Source organism: Panicum virgatum, chromosome 9N (genome assembly GCF_016808335.1).
Source record: "Panicum virgatum strain AP13 chromosome 9N, P.virgatum_v5, whole genome shotgun sequence".
Classification (NCBI taxonomy): Eukaryota; Viridiplantae; Streptophyta; class Magnoliopsida; order Poales; family Poaceae; genus Panicum; species Panicum virgatum.
The window spans coordinates 62,220,868-62,241,503 of record NC_053153.1 but is presented as its reverse complement, the minus strand read 5'-3'; the positions used below and the strand labels follow the sequence as shown (position 1 = coordinate 62,241,503).

Sequence of the window (20,636 nt, the reverse complement as noted above, 5' to 3'; positions counted from 1 at the left end):
AAAACAATATGGAGGGAGTATATAAAACTAATAGAAAATTATATATCCACTCAAATCACTACACCGCTGCACCCCAAGTCATACTATCAATAACATTTAATCTATAATTGTTTAAAACACTCGTTGGCAATTCTGATATTAACAGGAACAACTAATTTTTCATCACAATCTATCACAGGAAATTTCATCTACAAACAGCAGCAATTTTACTGATTCTGCAGTTGCTAAGCCATCAGAAAATACAACGGCAGCAAGTAATGACACCAAAACTTTTACTGAAGCAAACACGGATGGTGAGACTGGGATCCATTTACAAGGGCAGGCTCATCTTCGTCTCCTACATTTGAAATTGCAGCTCCAATTCTAGGACCTTCCATTAATATCTTAGCTGCAATCTCAATAAAAGAAGTGCGGCAAAGTTTCTTTCGCTTGATCATAGCTATTACCATAGCCACATTTGCAGCCATTCTCTGGTATCCAATATCAAACAGACTAAATCACCTACATATCAGACCGCCTTCCTCCCACACCAATGCAATCTAGACGGACCAATGCTTAGAACCTACACCAATCATATTCAGAAAAAAAAAAGATAGAAAAAACCTCCTGCAGATCACATTATATAGCTTGCTAGCCATCCTTATCAACCACCAAACAAACAACACTCCTCAACAAATCAGCACTAGCCACCGGCCATAGCTAGCCGAACAGAGCGTTATGGACAAAATACTATAGTACTCTTATTACTATGTGCCCTGGAGGGGGAGCAACGGGAGCAGTCGAACGCTCCCTGAGCGACACGTGCCGGGGAGAGGACGCCCGACGCGGCCCGTGGATTCGTCGTTCGGTCGTTTCGCCGAAGCCGCACGTCGCCCTCTGCGTGTGGGCCTGCCTGCTGCCGCGCCGCCTCGGGGCTTGCTTGCAGCTTGCGCCGCTCGCCCGCTCCCCTGGCAGTCTGGCGCGCTGGCTCGCCGCGCCGGCGCCGGTCGCCGCGACGCCCTGCGCGCGGCGCCGAGCACGCCCGTTTCCTGCACGGACGCGCCGCCTGGCCGCCGGCCCCGCCGAGCCGAGCAGCCCGAGCTGAGCTGAGCGCCGCCGCCGAGCTGAGCGCCGCCGCAGAACGCCGTGCGCCCGTGCCGACTGCCGCGCGCGGGGCCGAGCACGCGCCGTTTCCCGCGCGGCGCGCCGCCGAGCCGAGCAGCCCGAGCTGAGCTGAGCGCCGCCGCAGACCGTCGTGCGCCCGTGCCGACTGCCGTGCGCCGCCAAGCTGAGCGCCGCCGCCGCCCGCAGTCGCCTAGGGTTTGGGATTTGGGAATTGGGAGCTCGAGCTTGGAGGCAGTGTGAGGGATGGTGGGGGCGACGGGCTGGGGTTGGGGTCGGGCATGGGTGGGGCGGGGGCATGTCGTGGGCCGCCTTGGGCTGCGGGGGAGGGGGGCAACGTGGGCCGATTGATGGGAGGACAAATTGGACTGATTTTTCAGCCTGTTAGGCCATTATATGTTGTTTCTTTTTTATTTTTTCTTTCATATACATGATAAATACTACATATATAAATTTTTTCCTAAAAATAATGGGTGTTCATGTGAATACCCTTTATACATAGTGGGCCCGCCCCTGTCAAGAAGGACTTGGTGATATATGCAACAATCAGCCCATTCCACGCCCTCCACCGTACTTCTCTTCTGCTCTATAGGCATACGTAACCATCAACCCATCTACTATTTTGCTCCATATTTTCAAATCCCATCTACCATTTTGCTCCATATTTTCAAGTGGGCGCGGCGTAGCGCGCAATTTACCTAGTTATGTGTACCAAGCATGAGAGGCTCTTTTAGTTTACGAGCCTGGAAATCTTTTCTACTTCAGCTATTACTCTCGTATGCTCTGTATTGCGCCGAACTGCTCTACAACGGTTGGAAGGCTGCTTAAAAGCTACTGGACTCAGCTGCTGCCAGTAATGTTTTTCAAGAAAAGGCATATCTCTTACCATCCACAAAAAAAATTATCTCAACTTAGAACGTTTCTAATTCCCCCACTTAGAGAGGTATGAATTAAACTAATTCTGTCTTCTACATCATGAAAATCATCTCAACTGCTATTTCACACTAACCAACTGAAAAAAAACACTTGCATTGCTGGTACTGATTTGTTGTATGAGAAAAATATTGCTGATTGACTGGTGGCTGGTACTAATTTGGTATGAGAGAAAAGCACTGCTGGCTGGTTGGCTGGCTGACAAATTACTCCGTAACTACAATATAGTTATCAATAAAATATGTTCATACCTTCATGTGTTCCTAGCTCACTTTTCTCATGATCAGACAATCAAAATAACACCTTTGCTAAATAGCCTATTATTACATAATCAATCACAAATTACTTGTGTCAAACGAAGTATACAACCGACGCCGGAACGTGCCGCTCCACGACTTACGCGTCACCCTACTGCGGCAGAACCCTCGCAAAGCCTTCCCAAAGCTGATCTCAGGCTGCATGACGCTCCGCCTGTACATCATGAGCGTCGAGCAACACCGGCCGACGCTCACCGTGCGCCACGCCTTGCTCCGGACACTGTACACGCGGATCCAGCGCCCCAGCTGGACGAATATCTCCTCGCCCTCGTGGACGCCCTCCACGACCTCCACGGCGGCGACGGCGGCGAACGCCGCCGGCAGCAGTTGGGTGCCGACCGTCTCCCTGAGCCTCCAGCTCCGGGAGTCGGAGTAGTCGTCCAGCACCCACACCTCCATGGTCCCGAGCGGCTGCTCCTTGGTCAGGGCCAGGACGCAGAGCTTGCCGCCGGGCACCACGCGCGACTGCGCCGTCGTCGGTCCGGTGCCGCCTGGAACCGGAACTCCTCTCGCACCGTGTCGAACACGAGCAGCGCCACCTTCCCGGAGCCCGGCTGCACGAGCCAGTGCAGGTTGCCGTGCAAGCTGACTGAATGATCCCGCTCGCCCCTCATGGAGACCGTCGTCGTCTCTGACTCCGAGCAACCTGCTGCTACCGGGGGAGGTGGGAGGGGAACCTCCCGCCAGCCTGCGCCGTCACCGACCCCTAGGATCCGGACGGTGATCAGGGCCACCATGTCGCGGTAACCGGACACGGCCACGTCGGAGGAGTGGAGGAGGTGGAAGCGCCCGGTCTCCGGGTGGGCGTAGCCGCCGATGATCCGGCCATGGCCGGCGGGGGCGGACACGATGGCGCAGGAGTCGGTGAGCGGGTTCCAGAGCATGTGGTCGGTGCCGGCGCCGGCGCCAGGCTGCGGATTCCGCGGGAAGACTCGCGTGCAGAGGACCCCGTCCCAAGAGCGGAAGGCCTCGGCGGAGATGATCATGCCGTCGAGGGAGACGGCCCGGGGGCACGGCTGCGCGCTGTGGACGTCGGGGCGCCAGCGGCCGCGGAAGAAGTCGAACCGGACAATGTCGACGGGGTGCCGCTCGTCATCGAGCTCGAGACAGCTACTGCCCTTCATTATCGCGGTGACGGCGGCCGGGCGCCGCCCGGCGAGGACGCGGTAGGCGGTCGGGCTGGAGGTGATGGCGTTCCAGGCGCTGCACACGGCGCGGATACGGCCGATGGAGCGGGGCGGCAGGCGGACGAGGATGTCGGCGACCACGTCGTCCGGCAGCAGGGAGAGCCCGGGCGCGGCCATGATGGGAACAGGCGGCCGATAGATCGAACTAGGAGAGCACGTTCTCTCGTTCGTTCTGCTATGGCTTATTAGGTTTTGGTCTTTATTTTCTTCTATCTATATATCTATACTATAAAAGAAGAAACGTTGAGGCCAGTTCCAGTTGTACTTGATAACGATCTCGAGCTTCTCCTAAAGAGAAATTAGGATATGCACACCCTCATCATGAAGCATCTACAACCGCAGGTGCTTTTCAACGTGATTAAAGGAGAATATAGGTAGAACCTAGGTCAAGCAGAACTAAGATGCTTTGCTCGATTTTTTTTTAAAGAAACCCGTTTGTCCAAGTCAATTTTTTTTCCTTTCCACTACTTTTTCAGAAGTGTGGTATCTGATGGTCACATGTAAGTGATGATGTGTGTACATATGGGTGTTTTAAGGGCAATGTGCACTTTTGTTTTTTTTACTTCGTCCGTTTCTAATTATAAGTCGTTTTGACATTTCTAAATGCATAAATTTTGTTATGTATCAAGACATAGTGTGTATCTAGGTGCATAACAAAATCTATACACCTAAAAATGGTAAAACGGCCAATAATTTGGAACAGATGAAGTACCATTAAAGCATCTCCAGCAATTAATCAATTGGTGGAGGATCGAAGTTGCTTCCACTGTTCCGCAGATCCCCCAAAATCACATCACAATCCAACTACGGTATCGGAAGACTTCAAACTCTCCCACTATTTGGGTGACTTTGGATAAATTATTGTTGGTTCATCTCAATAATTTGGCATATCCCTTTTACCTTTTCTTTTTTCGGTCAAATTATTCTCTCCCAACATATTAGTTGAATTGGAGAACAAGGATCTTCTGGAGACGTGCTATTCGCCGTACACTGCTCTGCTGCTCATGACCCCCTACCCCTCCCCCACATCCCATCTCCATAACCTCCATGCTGCTAGATTCACATGTCGACACTCAAACGCAGCTCCGTCAACAAAATCAGCATTACTCCTGCATAATCGCCTAAACCCTAACCTCGCCGGATCCGAGGTCCAAAGCTTGATTCATGTCATGAATCGGACGAGTACAGCTTCTTTTAAGACAAACCAACAACTAGAGCTTGAAGTGGGCGTCAAATTTCAATGGACGATCCGAGGTTCAAAGCTTGATTCATGTCATGAATCGGACGAGTAGAGCTTCTTTTAAGACAAACCAACAACTAGAGCTTGAAGTGGGCGTCAAATTTCAATGGACGACTTGTTTTCCTGTTGTGTGGATGGTAAGCGGCCTTAATTTTTGGCCTAGATAATTTAAGAACTGGACCGACCTAGATAATCTAAGAGCTGGGTCCTAAAAGGGCCGGGCTCTAATCTTATTCAATTTTGAGCTAAAAATATTAAAGATCAAGTTGGATTGTGAAAAGAGTATTAGGACCATGATCCATTACAATCCCTAGTTGTGTGTAATCAGCAAGGCCTATGACTTGCATTATGACTTTATTAGTGTTTGGGCTAATGATCATCGATTCCTTTCATCCTTTGATAATTGATAGTTTTATTCTCATTCTCATTATATATTCCCCCATTCCAAAAAGAATGTAAATCTCGTACCACGAGGAGTCAAACAATCTTAAGTTTAACCAAATTTATAGAAAATAGTATTAATATTTATGTTACAAAATTTGATAATTATATATATATATATATATTGTAAATTTGATTAAACTTAATATTGTTTGACTCTTTGAGAAGCGAGATTTATATGCTTGCCTTTCCGTACAATTTTTTGTTTCCGAGAGAGATGCAACTTCTGGCTCCAGCCGCAATAGAAGAAGAAAGGCAAGCATCGTGGAAGAAACAACTAGGAGTTCACAAAGAATGAGCAATATTCCAGGCTAGACTTTGAGGAGACGAGGGTTGTTTGAGAGATAGCTCATACCACTGCACTAGACTTTGAGGAACTCAGAGAAACGGTATATTCCAGGCTAGAAAGATGAAATAGTTGGCTTTGCCATGAACTCGAAAGAAAAAAAATGGCATGGTGGTACTCTTTGGCCTTTCCACTAGATAACGCAGGAGCTCATTTATATTGGCCATAGAGAGCACATCTTTCACTGTGTTCGCTTGGTTGTGGCTGCTGGCTGGTGCTGATTTGTTATGAGAAAACAATACTGCTAACTGGTTAGTAGCTGGTGCTGATTTAGTATGAAAGAACAGTACTGCTGGTTGATTGGCTGACAAGCCAAACGAACAGAGCGAAACGCAACATGAAGCTTGGCAAGATCCTGGCCAGTTGGCCTTTCCACTAGATAACGCAGGAGCTCATTTAAACAATACTGCTAACTGGTTAGTAGCTGGTGCTGATTTAGTATGAGAGAATAATACTACTGGTTGATTGGCTGACAAGCCAAACGAACAGAGCGAAACGCAACATGAAGCTTGGCAAGATCCTGGCCAGTTACAGATCCTATGTCATCAACCACTGCAAGCAAAATCACCCCCCCCCCCCCCCCCACCCCACCCCAACACCCCGCGAGCGACATCGGAGTCTCCGAGTTTACACGAATCTGTGATAACCTTCCCCTCAAATCTATTACCCCAAATCACCTCTGTAGTAAGGGTTTACTCTGCTCCTTGCCCTTAGCAGCTGTAAAAGCTGAGTCAACAACCAAGGATGCAACTCTACAGCAAAATTCTCACTAAAAAGGACAGGATATATTGAGGCCTCCATGTGAACACAACATGTTTGAGCTTCGAAGGCAACGGGCCAATGGCAGCAGTCTAGCAGCCAGTCAGCTCTGGCTACCTTCGCATGACACGGAATTTTTCTCGCTTGCGGAAACGCTCGAGCATGAACTGATCACTAGCAGCTTCTCTCCGTCCTGCAGCGGCACCATCTGGATTTTTACTATCTGTTACTTTGCCTCCTGCACTTTCATTAGGCCGAGAATCTTTATCTTTGTACAGCCCAGTATTCTCTGCATGATAAGGAAAAAAGTAAGCACACTTAAAGAGTAAAACACACATTTTTTTGAGGGAGTAAAGGCGCACATGATATGACATACTTAGCAAGACTTTAATAACACAGCCAAGAAATGGTATCACTATTGTTGTGTATTGCATGAATTTGCAGCAGCACAGAATGGTACACTGGGCATTATCATTCTTTTTATATTCCAACACTCAACGTAAATATCCCTAACCTGTCAACCAGAACACTCTTGCTACTGGTTCATTAAGCATTACAGGGCACCAAATTCTCATTAAAAAAAGGCTGTCTAGTTCTCCATCTAGTGGGTTCCAATTATAACAGACAGATAGATTTTTTTTTCTGTAAGTACCCACAGGTACTATCATTTTACAGAAATGGTTGCTCTGTAACTTGTCACTAGTATGTAGCACTAACTTGTCACTAGTTCTCCATCAAATCAACCCGAGACATATAAGGCAGGCATTTTCAGTGCAGTCAGAGGACAGCAAGAGGAACAATTCTCCAGGGAAGAATCTACATAGTTTGGTGTACTGAACATGTTTAACTGGATCGCAAAGCTAACTTCTGTGTCATGGTTTTTATAATTGGGGTGCTCGAGACAGGGAAAAAAGTTATCTGGAGACCTGGTGAACAACTTCAGGGAAGCAAAATGGAGCATTTACTATAATGAAAGGAAACAATCTTGTATAAGAATACTGGTCTAAGATGAATTGCGGCTAAAGACATCTCGAAGGTGATGGGCACGTGTTGCTCGCAAAGTTATAGGCTCTAGATAACACAAAATCACAAATCGAGCATTTTATTTTCCTTATTAGAGAAAGCTCCCCAACAATTTCCAAACCTGCTGAGTGCTGAGCAGGATATTTGGTCTTTTATTTGGGCCTCTGAGGAATCTTGCTGAAAGGATTATCCATCTTTAGAGGAGATCCTGCTTTCTGAAAAGTTGTCTATTTTTTTTTCTTAAATTCTGTGACTAGCATGGGATGCCTTTTCTTCTGTTTCAAGAACAACCTCTTTATCAGTGGGTTTGCAGGAATAAATGGGATGCAGAAGCATGGAGTATTCTATCAGATTTTTTCTACAAGGTAAAAATCAGGACTTGCTAACATAGGGGATTTTAGCTCAGTGAGTTTTAGTATAATAAGTGTAATCTCTTTGATTTTTATGCCTTTGCAAAACCTTCGGATGGCTCCAAAAAAAACAAGGCACTTGACAGAACATGTGACTTCAAAAGAACAATTGGATTTCAAAATGATTCCTTCCAAAAATAGAGATGGAAGAGACTTTTTATTTGCTGACTTAGGGACAGTTTGTGTTTGCTTTGTTATGACGTGCTTATTTTTTAAGCTGTTGTAGCATGTAGTAAAGCAGTTGTGACAAATCACGTAGTTTGCTTGATAAATAAAATTAAGATACATAATGTTATACAAGCTATACAACTATTGTTCCTCACACAATTGTTGTTCAAGCACACGCATTAGTGTTTCTGCTTCAAACCTAGATCGAACGAAAAGAAGTTAGCCAAACCCTACAACATAACCTTTTATCCCAAGCGAGTTGGGGTAGGCTAGAGATGAAACTCAAAAGACACAAAGGTCACGATTCAGGCACGTTGATAGCTAGTCTTCAAGCGCTCCTATCCAAAGCTACCTCCTCAGGGATATCCCAATCTTTAAGGTCTCTCTTAACCGACTCGTCCCAAGTCAATTTAGGTCTACCTCTACCCCTCTTTACCTTATCGACACGCTTTAGCACCCCACTACGCACCGGCGCCTCAGGAGCCCTTCGCTGGACATGTCCAAACCATCTCAACCGATGTTGGGTAAGTTTCTCATCAATTGGTGCCACCCCTACCCTTTCCCGAATAACTTCGTTCCAGACTCTATCCCTCCTTATGTGCCCGCAAAACCACCGCAACATCCGCATCTCTGCTACACTCAGTTGCTGGACATGTCGCCTTTTTGTAGGCTAACATTTAGCACCATATAACATCACAGGGCAAATCGCTGTCATATAAAACTTACCTTTTAGTTTTTGTGGCACCCTCCTGTCACAGAGGACACCAGAAGCTTGCATTTCAACCAGCCAGCTGAGATTCTATGCCTAACATCTTCATCAATGTCGTCATCCTTTTGTAGCATCGAACCTAAATACCAAAAAGTGTCCTTCTGGGCCACCACTTGCCCATCGAGACTAATGTCACCACCCTCATGCCTAGATGCGCTGAAATCGCACATCATGTACTCGGTCTTGGTCCTACTAAGTCTGAACCCTTTTGACTCTAACGTGCGTCTCCACAGCTCTAACTTCCTATTAACCCCTGCTCTACTCTCATCAACTAGCACCACATCATCATCAAAGAGCATACACCAAGGGATATCACCTTGTATGTCCCTTGTGACCTCATCCATCACCAAAGCAAATAAATAAGGGCTCAATGCCGACCCCTGATGTAGGCCTATGTTAATAGAAAAGTCAGTGGTGTCGCCACCACATGTCCGGACAAACGTCATCTCATTCTTGTACATATCCTTGATGAGGAAAGTTAGCCAAACCCTGAAATTTCCAAAAGAAATCCTACCTAAAAAGATCGTCATAACACTTATTAATACCAGAAGAGTCGGTGGAGTGGCTCAAAACTAGGGTACCTTCACCTGTGGCCACTGCTTTATGCCTATATCTAGTCCAGTACTCCAGTTGCATAGGATTTGTCTCTTTTTTTCAACAAAAAAAAAACTCTTGACCTTACATTTTATTAGTTATTCCATATCAAAACATGTAACATACAATAGTCAGTAGGGCCCCTCCGGTTTTTTTATAAAATATATGCTTGAAGCGGGACATGTAACAAACCTCTTCGCAATTTCTCGTCATATTCTTTGCCGCGATGGAAATAATCAGCACTGTAACTTGATGGAATATTTGCATCTGATTTTGGTTTACCAGCAAGCCTTTTCTCTTGCAGCATCTTTTTAGCTGCCTCAGTTTCTTCAATGTTTCTTAATTTGTACCTGTGATGATAAAAAGAACAATGATAATATGGAACTGTGGATCAACCTTTAAAAAGAAAGTCTAATACTAGAAAGATTAAACCATAGGCCGGAATTTTGAGAGAAGACTGGGAAGAAGATATCTCTAGATTACATTTTTGAAGCACAGTTCAAATATCAGTCAATTCATAGTGAATAAATCTGTAACCATACTGAAATCAAGTTCTTGCATCTACCAATCAAGCTATAGCCAATAACTAAATCATTAGATAATTTCCTTCTGCACACAAACTTCTCAAGAAACTGTTGTGTCACAATGTGGACGGATTCCCAGCCAAATAGTCAAAGACAGTGCAAGTTGGAGATGAAGTTAAAGTGCGGACTGGCATTTTGTCAAAAAAATGCCAAACAAAAATAAATTGTGCAATTGACAAAAATGTTGGGATCCTTAGATGATCTACCCAATGTATACGGATAACATCAGTTTCATGTATGTTCATCTATTCTGACTTCCTCACTATAAATTAGCATTCATCTCAATCATAGCAATGTTTTATTCTAAAAACAAGACGAAAAGATGGAATGATCCAAGAACGCACTCAATAGGCAGCTGAACTTCAGCAATGCCAGTGGTCCACTGTGTCGAGCTCTCCTCCGAGTTCTTCTTCTTCACCTGCAAGCAACAATATGACAGGTTCAGTCATTGCAGTCCAGAGCACCATGAGCATTCTCAGGTAGGGGACTGCAGTTGAGCCAAAAGCAAACCTTGAGGTGGTCTGGCACGGTGTAGAGCTCGTCCACATGGTCCATCTCCTCCTTTTGTCCCACATCAACCATCTTACCCCTCTTCTTCGCCAGCTCGGTCTCCACATACCTTAACCTTCAATTTCAACCAACGAACACATGGCCGTGTTAATTCCTGCACCAAGATGAAGCACCGCACTGGCAGCAAGAAGAACCAGATACGCAGGCACAGCAAAATACATGTTGGGATCCTCGATGGTGACGGCGGTCTCCTGCGCGAAGGTGTCCTGGAGGACGAGGTCCTCCTTCTCGGCCTCGCCGACGGCCGCTCCCCCGCCACCCACCCGTCCGCGGGCGGAGGACCCGTTGGTGGAGGCGGCGGCGGGGTCGGCGGGGATGCCCAGCTTCCTCTCCCGCAGCTTCTGCATGAACTTGATCTCCTCCAGGGCGATGCTGGGAGAGGGGGAGGGGGGGGGGGGTGGGAGGCGTCAGGGATAAGGCCTGGCAAAGCAAGGGAGAGGAGCGCGATGGAGGGGAAGGTACCGGCGGGTGTCCTCGTCGTCGGAGCGGTCGTCGGCGTCCGGCTCGATGGTCCGCTTGCGGAAGTTCTTGCGCGACATGGTTGGGCAGTGTTGGGCTGGCGTGGGGTTTGGGGTGGAAGGAAGCGAGGAGGGAGGGGGGGGGATCGCCGGAGCTGTGGCCGGCGGCGAGCTCTGCGGGTTGGGAGGGCAGATTTGGGATTGGAGGGTTCGAAACGAGCTTCTCCAGTTGGTCTGCTATCCGGGCCTTCCGTCGGCCTGGTTGCGCTTGCGCAGATCATGGGCCGGATAGAGTTACCTGCCATGCGGGCCCCTTCCGTTCCTGACACGTGGGCCCGTCGGTTCGTCCCTCGCAGTATTTTTTTTTGTCAAAGGTTTATTAGGCCTCCATCAATTGTCTCCCGTCTCCACAACCAGATTAGACTCCTACCTTTGTTCTAAGGGAATATATCAGGTGCAAACTAATTTCTCCGTACAAATCATGCAAACTCCAATCTGAACCACCGGATCAAACATCCAAGAGGTATGAAGGGATTGGATAATTTTATAATTAATTGCTCGTCCTTGAATTGAGTAATCACGTTTTTGCAAATCCATAACTCTATTGTTGTGCCTAATCTAATAAAATTAATAAATCACCTGAGGCCTGAACTCGCAGTAGATGAAAGAGGAATAGGCAGATCTCACTAGGTTTGAGATGAAGGGGTAAATATTTGAGCGAGAAAAAAAAAAGACAGCACCCCGAAAAAAAGACAGCACTATGTAGATGAAAGATGAAGCCAACACCTATAGTTCGGAGGAGGAAAGCTCCAAACAGACAGCACTGCGTACACGGTATATCCACGAAAATGCCGCGTTACAACTCAAATCCCCCACCCTTCACAAAGTCAAAACGCCAATTGTCAAATTCTCAACCACATGGTCAGGCGCGATGACTTTCTGGAAAGAAACTAACCAGAGGCTTGACAACACACGGAGATGAAGTCAAATAAATGCCGCTTGGGAAAAGAATGCCACAGAACTTTCTACCCTTCTAGAACTGAACAATTCTCAGTTTTTTCCATTCAGCACAAAGGATAAGATCATAAGAATCGTTGCAATTCACAAGCCGCGTCCATACCGGTTTGACCAGTCACAACACATGTCAGCAGATTACTTGCTTCCCTCTGAAGATAGCTAGTTACCCACCAACGAACACACGGCTAACCCAAAGCGGCAACAAACTTGCTGTTGCCCTGTGACTCAGTGGCGGAGCTAGCATTGTATTCAACGGGCCAGTGCTACAGTAGTCGAACACGGAAGACATGGAGCCGAGGAACCGCCTCACAAGTACAGCGGCTACCTGAGCAGCTTCCGGAAGGAGCTCTCGAGGAAGAAGAAAAAAGGCAAGCTGCCGAGGGACGTGCGCCAGAAGCTCCTCCACTGGTGGCAGTTCCACTACAGGTCAGGGTTCACCGAACCGATGGGAACTGGTCCGGTTTGGGCCGGTACCAAACCGGCCCAAATTCAAAATTCAAATTTGAATTCAAAAAAAATGAAAAATTCTCAAAAAATTCCTAAAAATACTTCAAGGTGCGACGAATCTAATGGTATCAAATTTTCTCAAAAATTCGTTCATTTAGTATAGTTTGCGGGGATTTGAAGTTAAAAAAAGTGTGCATATAAAAGTTTACAAATACAATGTAAAAGTAGTACAAAAGAGATTTGGAGGGTTCATTTAAGCTAAAATATATTATACAAATATTTATTTAGTATACTTTGCGGGCATTTGAATTTAAACTAAAAAAAAATTGAATTTGGCTGGTTACCAGTCAAACCGACCGGTTACCCGGTCAAACCGGCCGGTAAGCCGGTCGGAACCTATTGAACATGCGATTTTAAATTTGATTTTAAATTTGACCGGTTTCCGGTCAAATCGGTCCAGTAAACCGCTACCGGACCGCGCCGGTTTGACCGGATCGGTTGGTAACGTAAACCCTGCTACAGGTGGCCCTACCCCTCGGTACGTAATCGAATTATTTACACGTCGGTCGATCTCAATCATGCCGGGCGGCCTAACGAGATCATATCCGCCGTTGCAGCAGCAGTTTGGAGTATCACGGGCTCATTGTTTTTCCTGGGCTAAGGGGCCATGGCCCAGTTTGGCCTCCACAGCCGTTCGCCACTTTGACTCGCTGCACCCTACGGGCCCACGCGTCAGCCTCAGGCGGCTGGCGAGCTTTGGGATCCACGCGTCGCCTCCTCGGCTGCTCTGGCCTCGCACGCAACACTCGACGAGTCGAATCCCACGACCCCGGCCCAGCAGAGCAAAAGCTGCGGCCACCGAGACCTCCGCCACGCGCGGGCCCCGCGCGTCAGGGACGCGCGAGCTGGCGAATATTCCCATCCGTCGCGGCCGCGGGCAGGGGCAGTTCCGTCCGATTCCTCACGGGAGGGAAAGCCCTTAGCTGCCATCAAGGCGGGGGGCATTCCGGTCATTCCACCCCTCTACGCGCCGCGGCATCCTTGGCCCCTCCCCCTTTTTGGTTTTCGTGTGCGCTCGCTTTTGCTTTTGTTCTTCTTCCGTCCTCTTCTCCCTCCGTCTGCTCTGCAAAGCTTCCAGAAACGAGGGGGAGGAGCCGGGCCGCTCCTAATGCTCTGATCTCCGCTCGGCGGGTTCTCCTCCCTCCCCTCCTCCATGGCGCGCGTCCTCCCGCTCAGCATCGAGCCGGGGGAGACGGCCAGGTACGCGCGCGGGGCTGCTGCCGCTTCTTCGTCACCTTCAAATTACCTCTTCCCCCCCTTTTTTCTTCCCTGGAGAATTTGCTTGGGCGGTAGGCTTGGGAGATTCTTGTATTTCTGTTGTTTTGGAGTTGGGGGTTTAAGTGTAGCCACGCCCTTCCCGAGCGACCTCGAAATTTAGCTAGGGATTCTCTTTTTAGACCTCACTTCGAAAGGTTTAAATCCGCACCTTGTGTTTACGCGATGTTTGAGTTTAGTATCACCAGCCACAGATTGCGTTCCGGAAGGAAGACGCCTTTGTTGCTTCCGCGGTCGGCAATGTGCTGTGGGCTCCACCTTTCACTTGCTCTGGCCGCCTGGGTCGTTCCCGTAAACAAGGATGGTGGTAGGTGGAGCCTGCGGAGCAACGGCGGCGGCCGCCAGCCATCCGAACCGCCGAGCGGTTTGTGGCACGCGGCGCAGTGCGGCGAGCACGTGCCACGCGGGGATCTTATTTTAAAAAAAGTTGAGTCAAAACTTGGTCGAATTGGGGAACATGATTATGGCCACTATTTAACGATGTTCCAATCATATCCGGTTTTTTGGTAACTCTCGCCAGGAATATCTCGACTCAACCACTGACTGTTGCACTGCACCAAGCCACCAACCTGTGGGGTGGTTTCAGATTGCTGTGGATGAACTGATGAAAACGAACAGCTGGATGCGTTCACTATTTGCTAGATGAAAAATGTTTGTGATGATGTAGTACGCAGAGCTGGTAACTTTTACATGGCTGTTTCACTATTTTCACTAGGGTTGTTAAATGTGAGTTCAAAATAAAGTGGACATGAAATGCAGATATATTGTAATAAGTATTAGTTTTACTCAGATTATCAGATTCCTTAGTTTCGCTTCTTAGATAGATGCTAGTATGCTACACTAGTCTGGTAGCACCATTTTATTTGCTTTTACAATATACATCGCTTGTATGCCACATCCTTACTTTGACATCATGACATGTTAGTAATCTTCGTAATGTTGCCTTTGGTTCATAAACAGAGGCAAAGAGGTGGTGACAGACACACCAAATTCTTCAGCTGGGGCATCATGCGCGGCAGTTGATCATTCTGAGCAAAACACAAAGGATGATGAGTATGCGAGGCTAGTTACACGAGCTCAACATGCAACATCTGATCTCAGTGCCACAATTTTACCTGAGCAACCAAAGTCAAGATCTTTCATTTGGTGGATGAAAGTTCTGCTTGGCTGTTTTCTTCTTATATTAGTGGGATACATCTTTGTGAAATGGGGAGTCCCCTTTGCCTTTGAGAAGGTGAATACTGATACTCTTTCTCACCACTATTGCATTCACTCTTTACCTCTAACATGAAGTATCCTGTCATCTGGATAGATGAAACAGATCCATCATATGTTACTATGGTTTCTCTTTTCTTTAAAAAAAAATCTAGGAAAATAACAATTCGGAGATAAATTGAAATATGCTTGTTGGCAACTTGACAAGCACTTAAAGAATACTTACAAATTTGCTATGATCCATGATGGCTTGATCAATCAATCCGGTCCCTAGGGTTCATATATACATGGATATATGTTTCAAATGCTTGCTAGACACTCCAAATGATCATGATGTCATCATGATAAACAAGATGCAAAATGCCTGAAATATCTTCCATACTATTTTGAATAAAAGCGAGATTTTAGACATATATACTCCAAATGATCATGATTCCATGTCTGAAATATCTTCCATACTGTTTTGAATTAAAACAATGAGATTTTAATATATGCCCCAAAGCTTGTAATAACAAAATTTGCATTCAGTGACAAACACTTGCTCCCATGGCCCATTGGTCATAGTATCATACAGAATTCGTGGGTTATGTCCTAACAATCTGCTGACATGTACTATAGTGACCAAACATCCTAGTACACTCTAGTAATTTTTAAGCTACATACTTAAACAAGCAGATGATATGTTATACTTCAAGTGAAATATAATTTATGGTTTATGTCTTTATGAAATTATCGATCGTGCCACTCTTATATGTTATTTGTGTCTGTTTGTCACGGATTCCTTCCTTGGCCGTGTCTACCAGCGACGTCCACGCCTAGAAGTCCGTGAGCAGCAGTTTTCATATTAAGGAGTTTGTTTCCTTTTAGATAGATATTTGTTGGAGTTAGTTAAGGAAAGAAGGGATTTGTTTGGGCACCTAGTCTATAAAGGTGAACCCAGATTGTGTAACAAACTATCGAAGAAATAGAATCCCGGACTGGGTTTGTTCCTCGGTCGCTCTGGCGCACCTTGCCGCCGGTGACAAGGGCAGTCCACGTCCTGCATCTCGCTACCCCTTCCGTTCATCTTCTCAATCTGCTCTCTTACTTGTTTCTCCCCTGTGCACTCCACCTCCCAAGCATCGCCACACCACTATTCCATGCTTTGTCTGAACACTTCTCCAATGTTGACACAGAATGTAATAATTTGTATATTTGTTGTAGGTTCTCTTGCCAATCATGCAGTGGGAAGCAAGTGCTTTTGGGCGTCCAGTATTGGCTGTTGTTCTTGTTGCATCTTTGGCCCTCTTTCCAGTTATTCTAGTCCCATCTGGACCTTCTATGTGGTTAGCAGGAATGATCTTTGGTTACTGTTGGGGTTTCTTAATTATAATGGTCGGAACTACTATTGGCATGGTGGTACCATATTGGATTGGCTCATTGTTCCGTGAACGTCTACATGTAAATTTCTCAGCTTTATGTTATGGTTTGTAATTTACGAGTTATATTTTTTTCCTTGTACTTATAGGACAATATTAATGCGTCTTTTTCTCTGCTTCCTTTTTAACAAAATGCAGGTATGGTTAACAAAATGGCCTCAGCAGATAGCACTAATAAAACTTGCTGGTGAAGGGAATTGGTTCCAGCAGTTTCGAGTGGTTGCGCTTTTCAGAATCTCACCATTCCCGTATACAATTTTTAACTATGCCGTCACTGTCACAGAAATTAAGTTCAACCCTTATCTATGGGGTTCAATTGCTGGAATGGTACCAGAGGCATTCATCTACATCTACAGGTTAGACATCTTCATACTACATTGCAGACTATTATTCCAATAGGAAAAAGTCCATTTTACTCCCTCAACAATTCACTTTGTCCTCTTAACCCCTTGAGCAAAATTTAGGCTCAATTTATTTCCCCAAACTATTTCAATTGGTCCAATCTACCCCCTACTGAGATTTCTCTTTTTTATTTCTCCAGTACAAGTGGAATTTTAACTTCAAATTCTGCGATGTAACTTCTAATATGATTCCTATGCAAGAAAATACATTATGATTTTTTCATGAATACTTTTCATGCAGAATTGTATGTCTGATAAATTCTGTGTTGAATGTTTCCAACCTATGAATAACCATGAAAAATTCTTAATGCATTTTTTTTAGCATAGGGCATCATATTCTCTATCCACTCACAAAATTTGAACTTAAAATTCAATTTGTACATGGAGAAATAGAAAAGAGAAATATCATTAGGGGGTAGATTGGACTAAATGGAATTGTAAGGGGAGTAAATTGAGCCTAACTTTTGCTTAGCGGTTAAGCGATTTCTCTCTAAAACGACCTCACCAATTAAGAAGTAATCTGTGACTTACTTATCTCGCTACATTTGGGTGCAGTGGACGGTTAATCCGTACATTAGCTGACATGAAGTATGGCAACTATAAAATGACCCCGGTGGAGATAACATACAACGTCATCTCCTTCATCATCGCCATCGTCCTCACAGTCGCCTTCACGGTGTACGCCAAGAGAGCTCTGAATGAAATAAAGAGTTCAGAAGGTATCTGTAAAGAAGTTGTCTCCAGCCCTGCCGGCCCAGGTGCAGGAATGAAACACCATCAGGAGCTGGATGTTGTATGATAGTGTATTTCACCGAGAGAGTAGATACAATATCGACTGAGAGGAGGCAGGTAGGTCGTAGGTGTAGGGTTTTACACCAATAGAGCTAGGTAGGCTACAGCAGCAGGTTAAATGAATAACACGCACGCAGCTCCAGCCGACGGCCTGACGTTTACTCGAATCATTTCGTGTGCTTTATTGTCTGCACGGCCATACTTGAATTGAGCCGAAGGTGCAGTGGTGCTGAGTGATGACCCAGCGATGGTGTGGCAGGATGCTGTTGCCTGTTGGCAGTGTGTTGGTGGCATGTAGAGTGTAGTGTGTAGATGCCTCCTGAAGCACGGCCTTGCAGCGAGCCTACCACTGCGGTTCTGTGGACATTGGAAACATTGTGCACTTGTAACTCCTTGAACGAACAGCACTCGATGAGTGTGTTTCTATTGATATAGCAGAAAAATACAAGACTACGGCCTTGGGAGGCCATAGGCAGAAAACAAAAAGAAAAGAAAACAACAAACTCGTCCGGTTGGATTGGGACGTCAACACGGATTACCGCTCAACTATACTCACTGGCTGGTTGGATTGGGATATCAACACGGTCAAACTCTAATCACAACGACGACAGAGGAGAAAAGGTACAACCGCAGCTTCCACCTACCATCGCACTCTTGCGGCTATCGAAACAACTGAAGTGTTCCAGCGTTGATAGAGGAGCAGAAGGGGCAGACACCACCACATCAGGAGGCCACTGCCGTGTAGGACCCAACGCCGCAGTGCTGCTGCACCCAAACCGACCGCCCGACGACATGAAAAACACCAAGTCCGGAGCAACCCAACGCGCGGGGGCCTCGCCACTTCCGCCATTAGATGCCACTCTCGCATGCGCGGGGACCTCCAACCCGCCACTCAGCACGCCTCTCTCGTGTGCGGGACCTCCAACCCGCCACACGGCACCACGCTCCGTACTTGTTTCAGGGATTGCCGCCGAGGCAGCAAGAAGAGGTGCCCCGCCCCTCCCCGGGAACTGAACCAAGCCGCCAGACCACCTCCGTGGTTCGAAATCATCACGTTGCTTTTCCCCTGCACGAAGACGCCGCCCTCGAGCTAGAAGACCGAAGATGTCGCCCGCGCCGTCTTCCGACGTTGTACCGCACCGGAAGGGTTCAGCCGTGCTGAACACCCCGCCGTGATCCGCTGCAGGCCAAGTCGTCACTTATTGTCGTTGCCGCTAGCGCCGTCCTTCAAATGCTGTCCCGTACGTACCGCACTGGAGACTGCCACGCAGCTCCAGGCGCCGCGGAACGCTGCAAGCAGACGAACAACTGCCGAGTGATGACCCCCGGCCACCAACAGAAGAGCAGGCGTCTTGGCGTGAGGTAGGCAACCCCCTTCTCCGCACGCCCTCCGACAGATTTGTCACCACCGGCCGAAGAAAATCACGAGCAGCAGGCCGGCCAAGTCGTCGAACAGTGTCTCTAGAGACGACGCCTCCAAGGAGGTCACGATGCCCACAGGCGCCGCCGTCGCTCGTCCAGGAGCTGGATCGGGTTTTCACCCAGAGACCTCGTGCAGGAGGGTTGCAACTCCAAAATGACGCCCTCAACAGGGAGAGCGACGCCCGGAGGCGCCGCTGCCATTTCACCAGAATGAATCTGGCGAGGGCTTTCGCCCGGAGTGCCGGCACCCCACTGCACGCGTTCGCCGCCTCAAGCCGGCACCATCACCGCCGCCGCCCCAACCGAGGGACGCCACTGTCACAGCTCCACAAAGCCCGCTGCCGAAGCTCCATCTCCCTCCGCCGTCCTCGCGACCCGGCAACGCGCCGGCGCCACACCGCACCACCGCACCTCCTCCCGGCCGGGCAGAAACCGCCAGCACGGGCGACGCGCCCTCGGCCCGCGCCACATCTCCTCCTCGCGTTGCCATGAAGTCAGGCGCCACTGGCGGCCGCAGACCAAACGCAGTCCCGTGACGAGGACCGCCGCACCAACACCAGCGAGCTCCTCCACCTCCAATGCCGCACCCTCGTGTGTGCGCGGACGCTGAATGGAAGAAACGCCGCCAGCACCCACCGCTGCCCTGGATGCACCGCCGAAAAGGCCGCCGGAGCCGAACGCAGAGACACTGGAGCCGGGCGCGCCGGCCATCAGCACCGCGCACCACCAGCAGGCCACACGCACGAACCCTGCACGCGCCACGCTCGCATTTCGCCACTGGATGCCGCCCGCACAGGGCTCCCCCCTGCACAGCCGCGTCGCGCCGCCACTGGGCTAGCCTGCGCACGGCTTGAAGCAGCGCCACCGCGGGACTGGTGCCCCAAGCCGCCGCCGCCGCTAGACCCGCTTGCCGTCCTCACGTGCCGACGAGCCGAACCGCGCAGCAGGATCCGCTGCCGCACGCGCCGAGGAACCTCGCTGACCGTCGCGCAGAGGACCGAGGCCAGTAGATCCGGCGGCGCGCGGGCCGGATCCGTGCCGGCGAAGCTCCGGCGCGCCGCCATGCCGAGGGGTCCAAGCATCGTCCCGCCCCGGTGCCCAAGCCCCCTACGGGTCGATTTCGCTCCGCCGTCGCCTTCCTCGCCGGCCGCCGGGCTTCCGGAGGCCTGCTCGAGCGACGGTGAGGGGAAAGGAGGCTGCCGGGGGCGGCTTGAACGGCGGCGCGAGGGAGCCCTCCGGTCGCTTTGCGAGAGCGAGAGCGACGCGGGGGGGGGGGGGGTGTTGAAGGGTACGAAGACAGCAGTATGCAAAAGTGGACATGCACACCTTATGATTCGTTTTTTTTACAGAGAATCATTTGGTTCATTAAACGATGCCTGTTACTTGGGCGCTTGAATCCGTGTTCGGAGTTCGAACCGTCATTTTTTTTTGAAATAAAGACCGCTTGCATATCTCGTTGGTGAGCGGCTGGCCAGCCGCTGCATGCCTGCAGGCTGCAGCACTCAGTAGCACAGCCGCACAGGCTGCAGCACGCACTGTTTGGGCCGGGAAAAAAAGAGGCCCGCTGGATAGAATGGATGTCAAACGCGTCTGGGCCGCAGGAAACCCACAGCGTCAGTTTGTACCAGAGACAGCCAGCGGACAGAGCGGCGGTCAGTTTTCAAGCAGCAGGAGTTTTGCTACTTAGGA

General features: G+C 48.6%; 2 protein-coding genes across 2 annotated transcripts; one reads left to right on the top strand and one right to left on the bottom strand.

Moving 5' to 3' along the window:
* Positions 1–6,203: 6,203 nt before the first annotated feature.
* Positions 6,204–11,147, bottom strand: LOC120689778 (protein COP1 SUPPRESSOR 2-like). Its single transcript, XM_039972177.1, has 6 exons — positions 10,905–11,147; positions 10,602–10,814; positions 10,383–10,497; positions 10,217–10,290; positions 9,481–9,638; positions 6,204–6,613 (listed from the first exon to the last, which is right to left on the bottom strand). The coding sequence occupies exons 1-6, from the start codon at positions 10,979–10,981 to the stop codon at positions 6,438–6,440; spliced, it is 813 nt and encodes a 270-aa protein (XP_039828111.1). The 5' UTR covers positions 10,982–11,147; the 3' UTR covers positions 6,204–6,437.
* Positions 11,148–13,433: 2,286 nt separating this feature from the next.
* LOC120689777 lies at positions 13,434–17,959 on the top strand. Its single transcript, XM_039972176.1, has 5 exons — positions 13,434–13,624; positions 14,660–14,933; positions 16,118–16,354; positions 16,471–16,688; positions 17,289–17,959. Exons 1-5 carry the CDS (start codon positions 13,578–13,580, stop codon positions 17,530–17,532), a joined length of 1,020 nt encoding a protein of 339 aa, XP_039828110.1. The 5' UTR covers positions 13,434–13,577; the 3' UTR covers positions 17,533–17,959.
* The last annotated feature ends 2,677 nt before the right edge of the window (positions 17,960–20,636 follow it).

Bases quoted from the DNA above. Each gene is read 5' to 3' on its own strand.
- LOC120689778 (XM_039972177.1), bottom strand. From the start codon at position 10,981: ATGTCGCGCAAGAACTTCCGCAAGCGGACCATCGAGCCGGACGCCGAC. The intron at 10,815-10,904 runs GTACCTTCCCCT...CCCCTCTCCCAG, and splicing joins GACGACGAGGACACCCGCCG to CATCGCCCTGGAGGAGATCA. The intron at 10,498-10,601 runs GTATTTTGCTGT...TTGAAATTGAAG, and splicing joins ACCATCGAGGATCCCAACAT to GTTAAGGTATGTGGAGACCG.
- LOC120689777 (XM_039972176.1), top strand. From the start codon at position 13,578: ATGGCGCGCGTCCTCCCGCTCAGCATCGAGCCGGGGGAGACGGCCAG. The intron at 16,355-16,470 runs GTAAATTTCTCA...AACAAAATGCAG, and splicing joins TGTTCCGTGAACGTCTACAT to GTATGGTTAACAAAATGGCC. The intron at 16,689-17,288 runs GTTAGACATCTT...ATTTGGGTGCAG, and splicing joins GCATTCATCTACATCTACAG to TGGACGGTTAATCCGTACAT.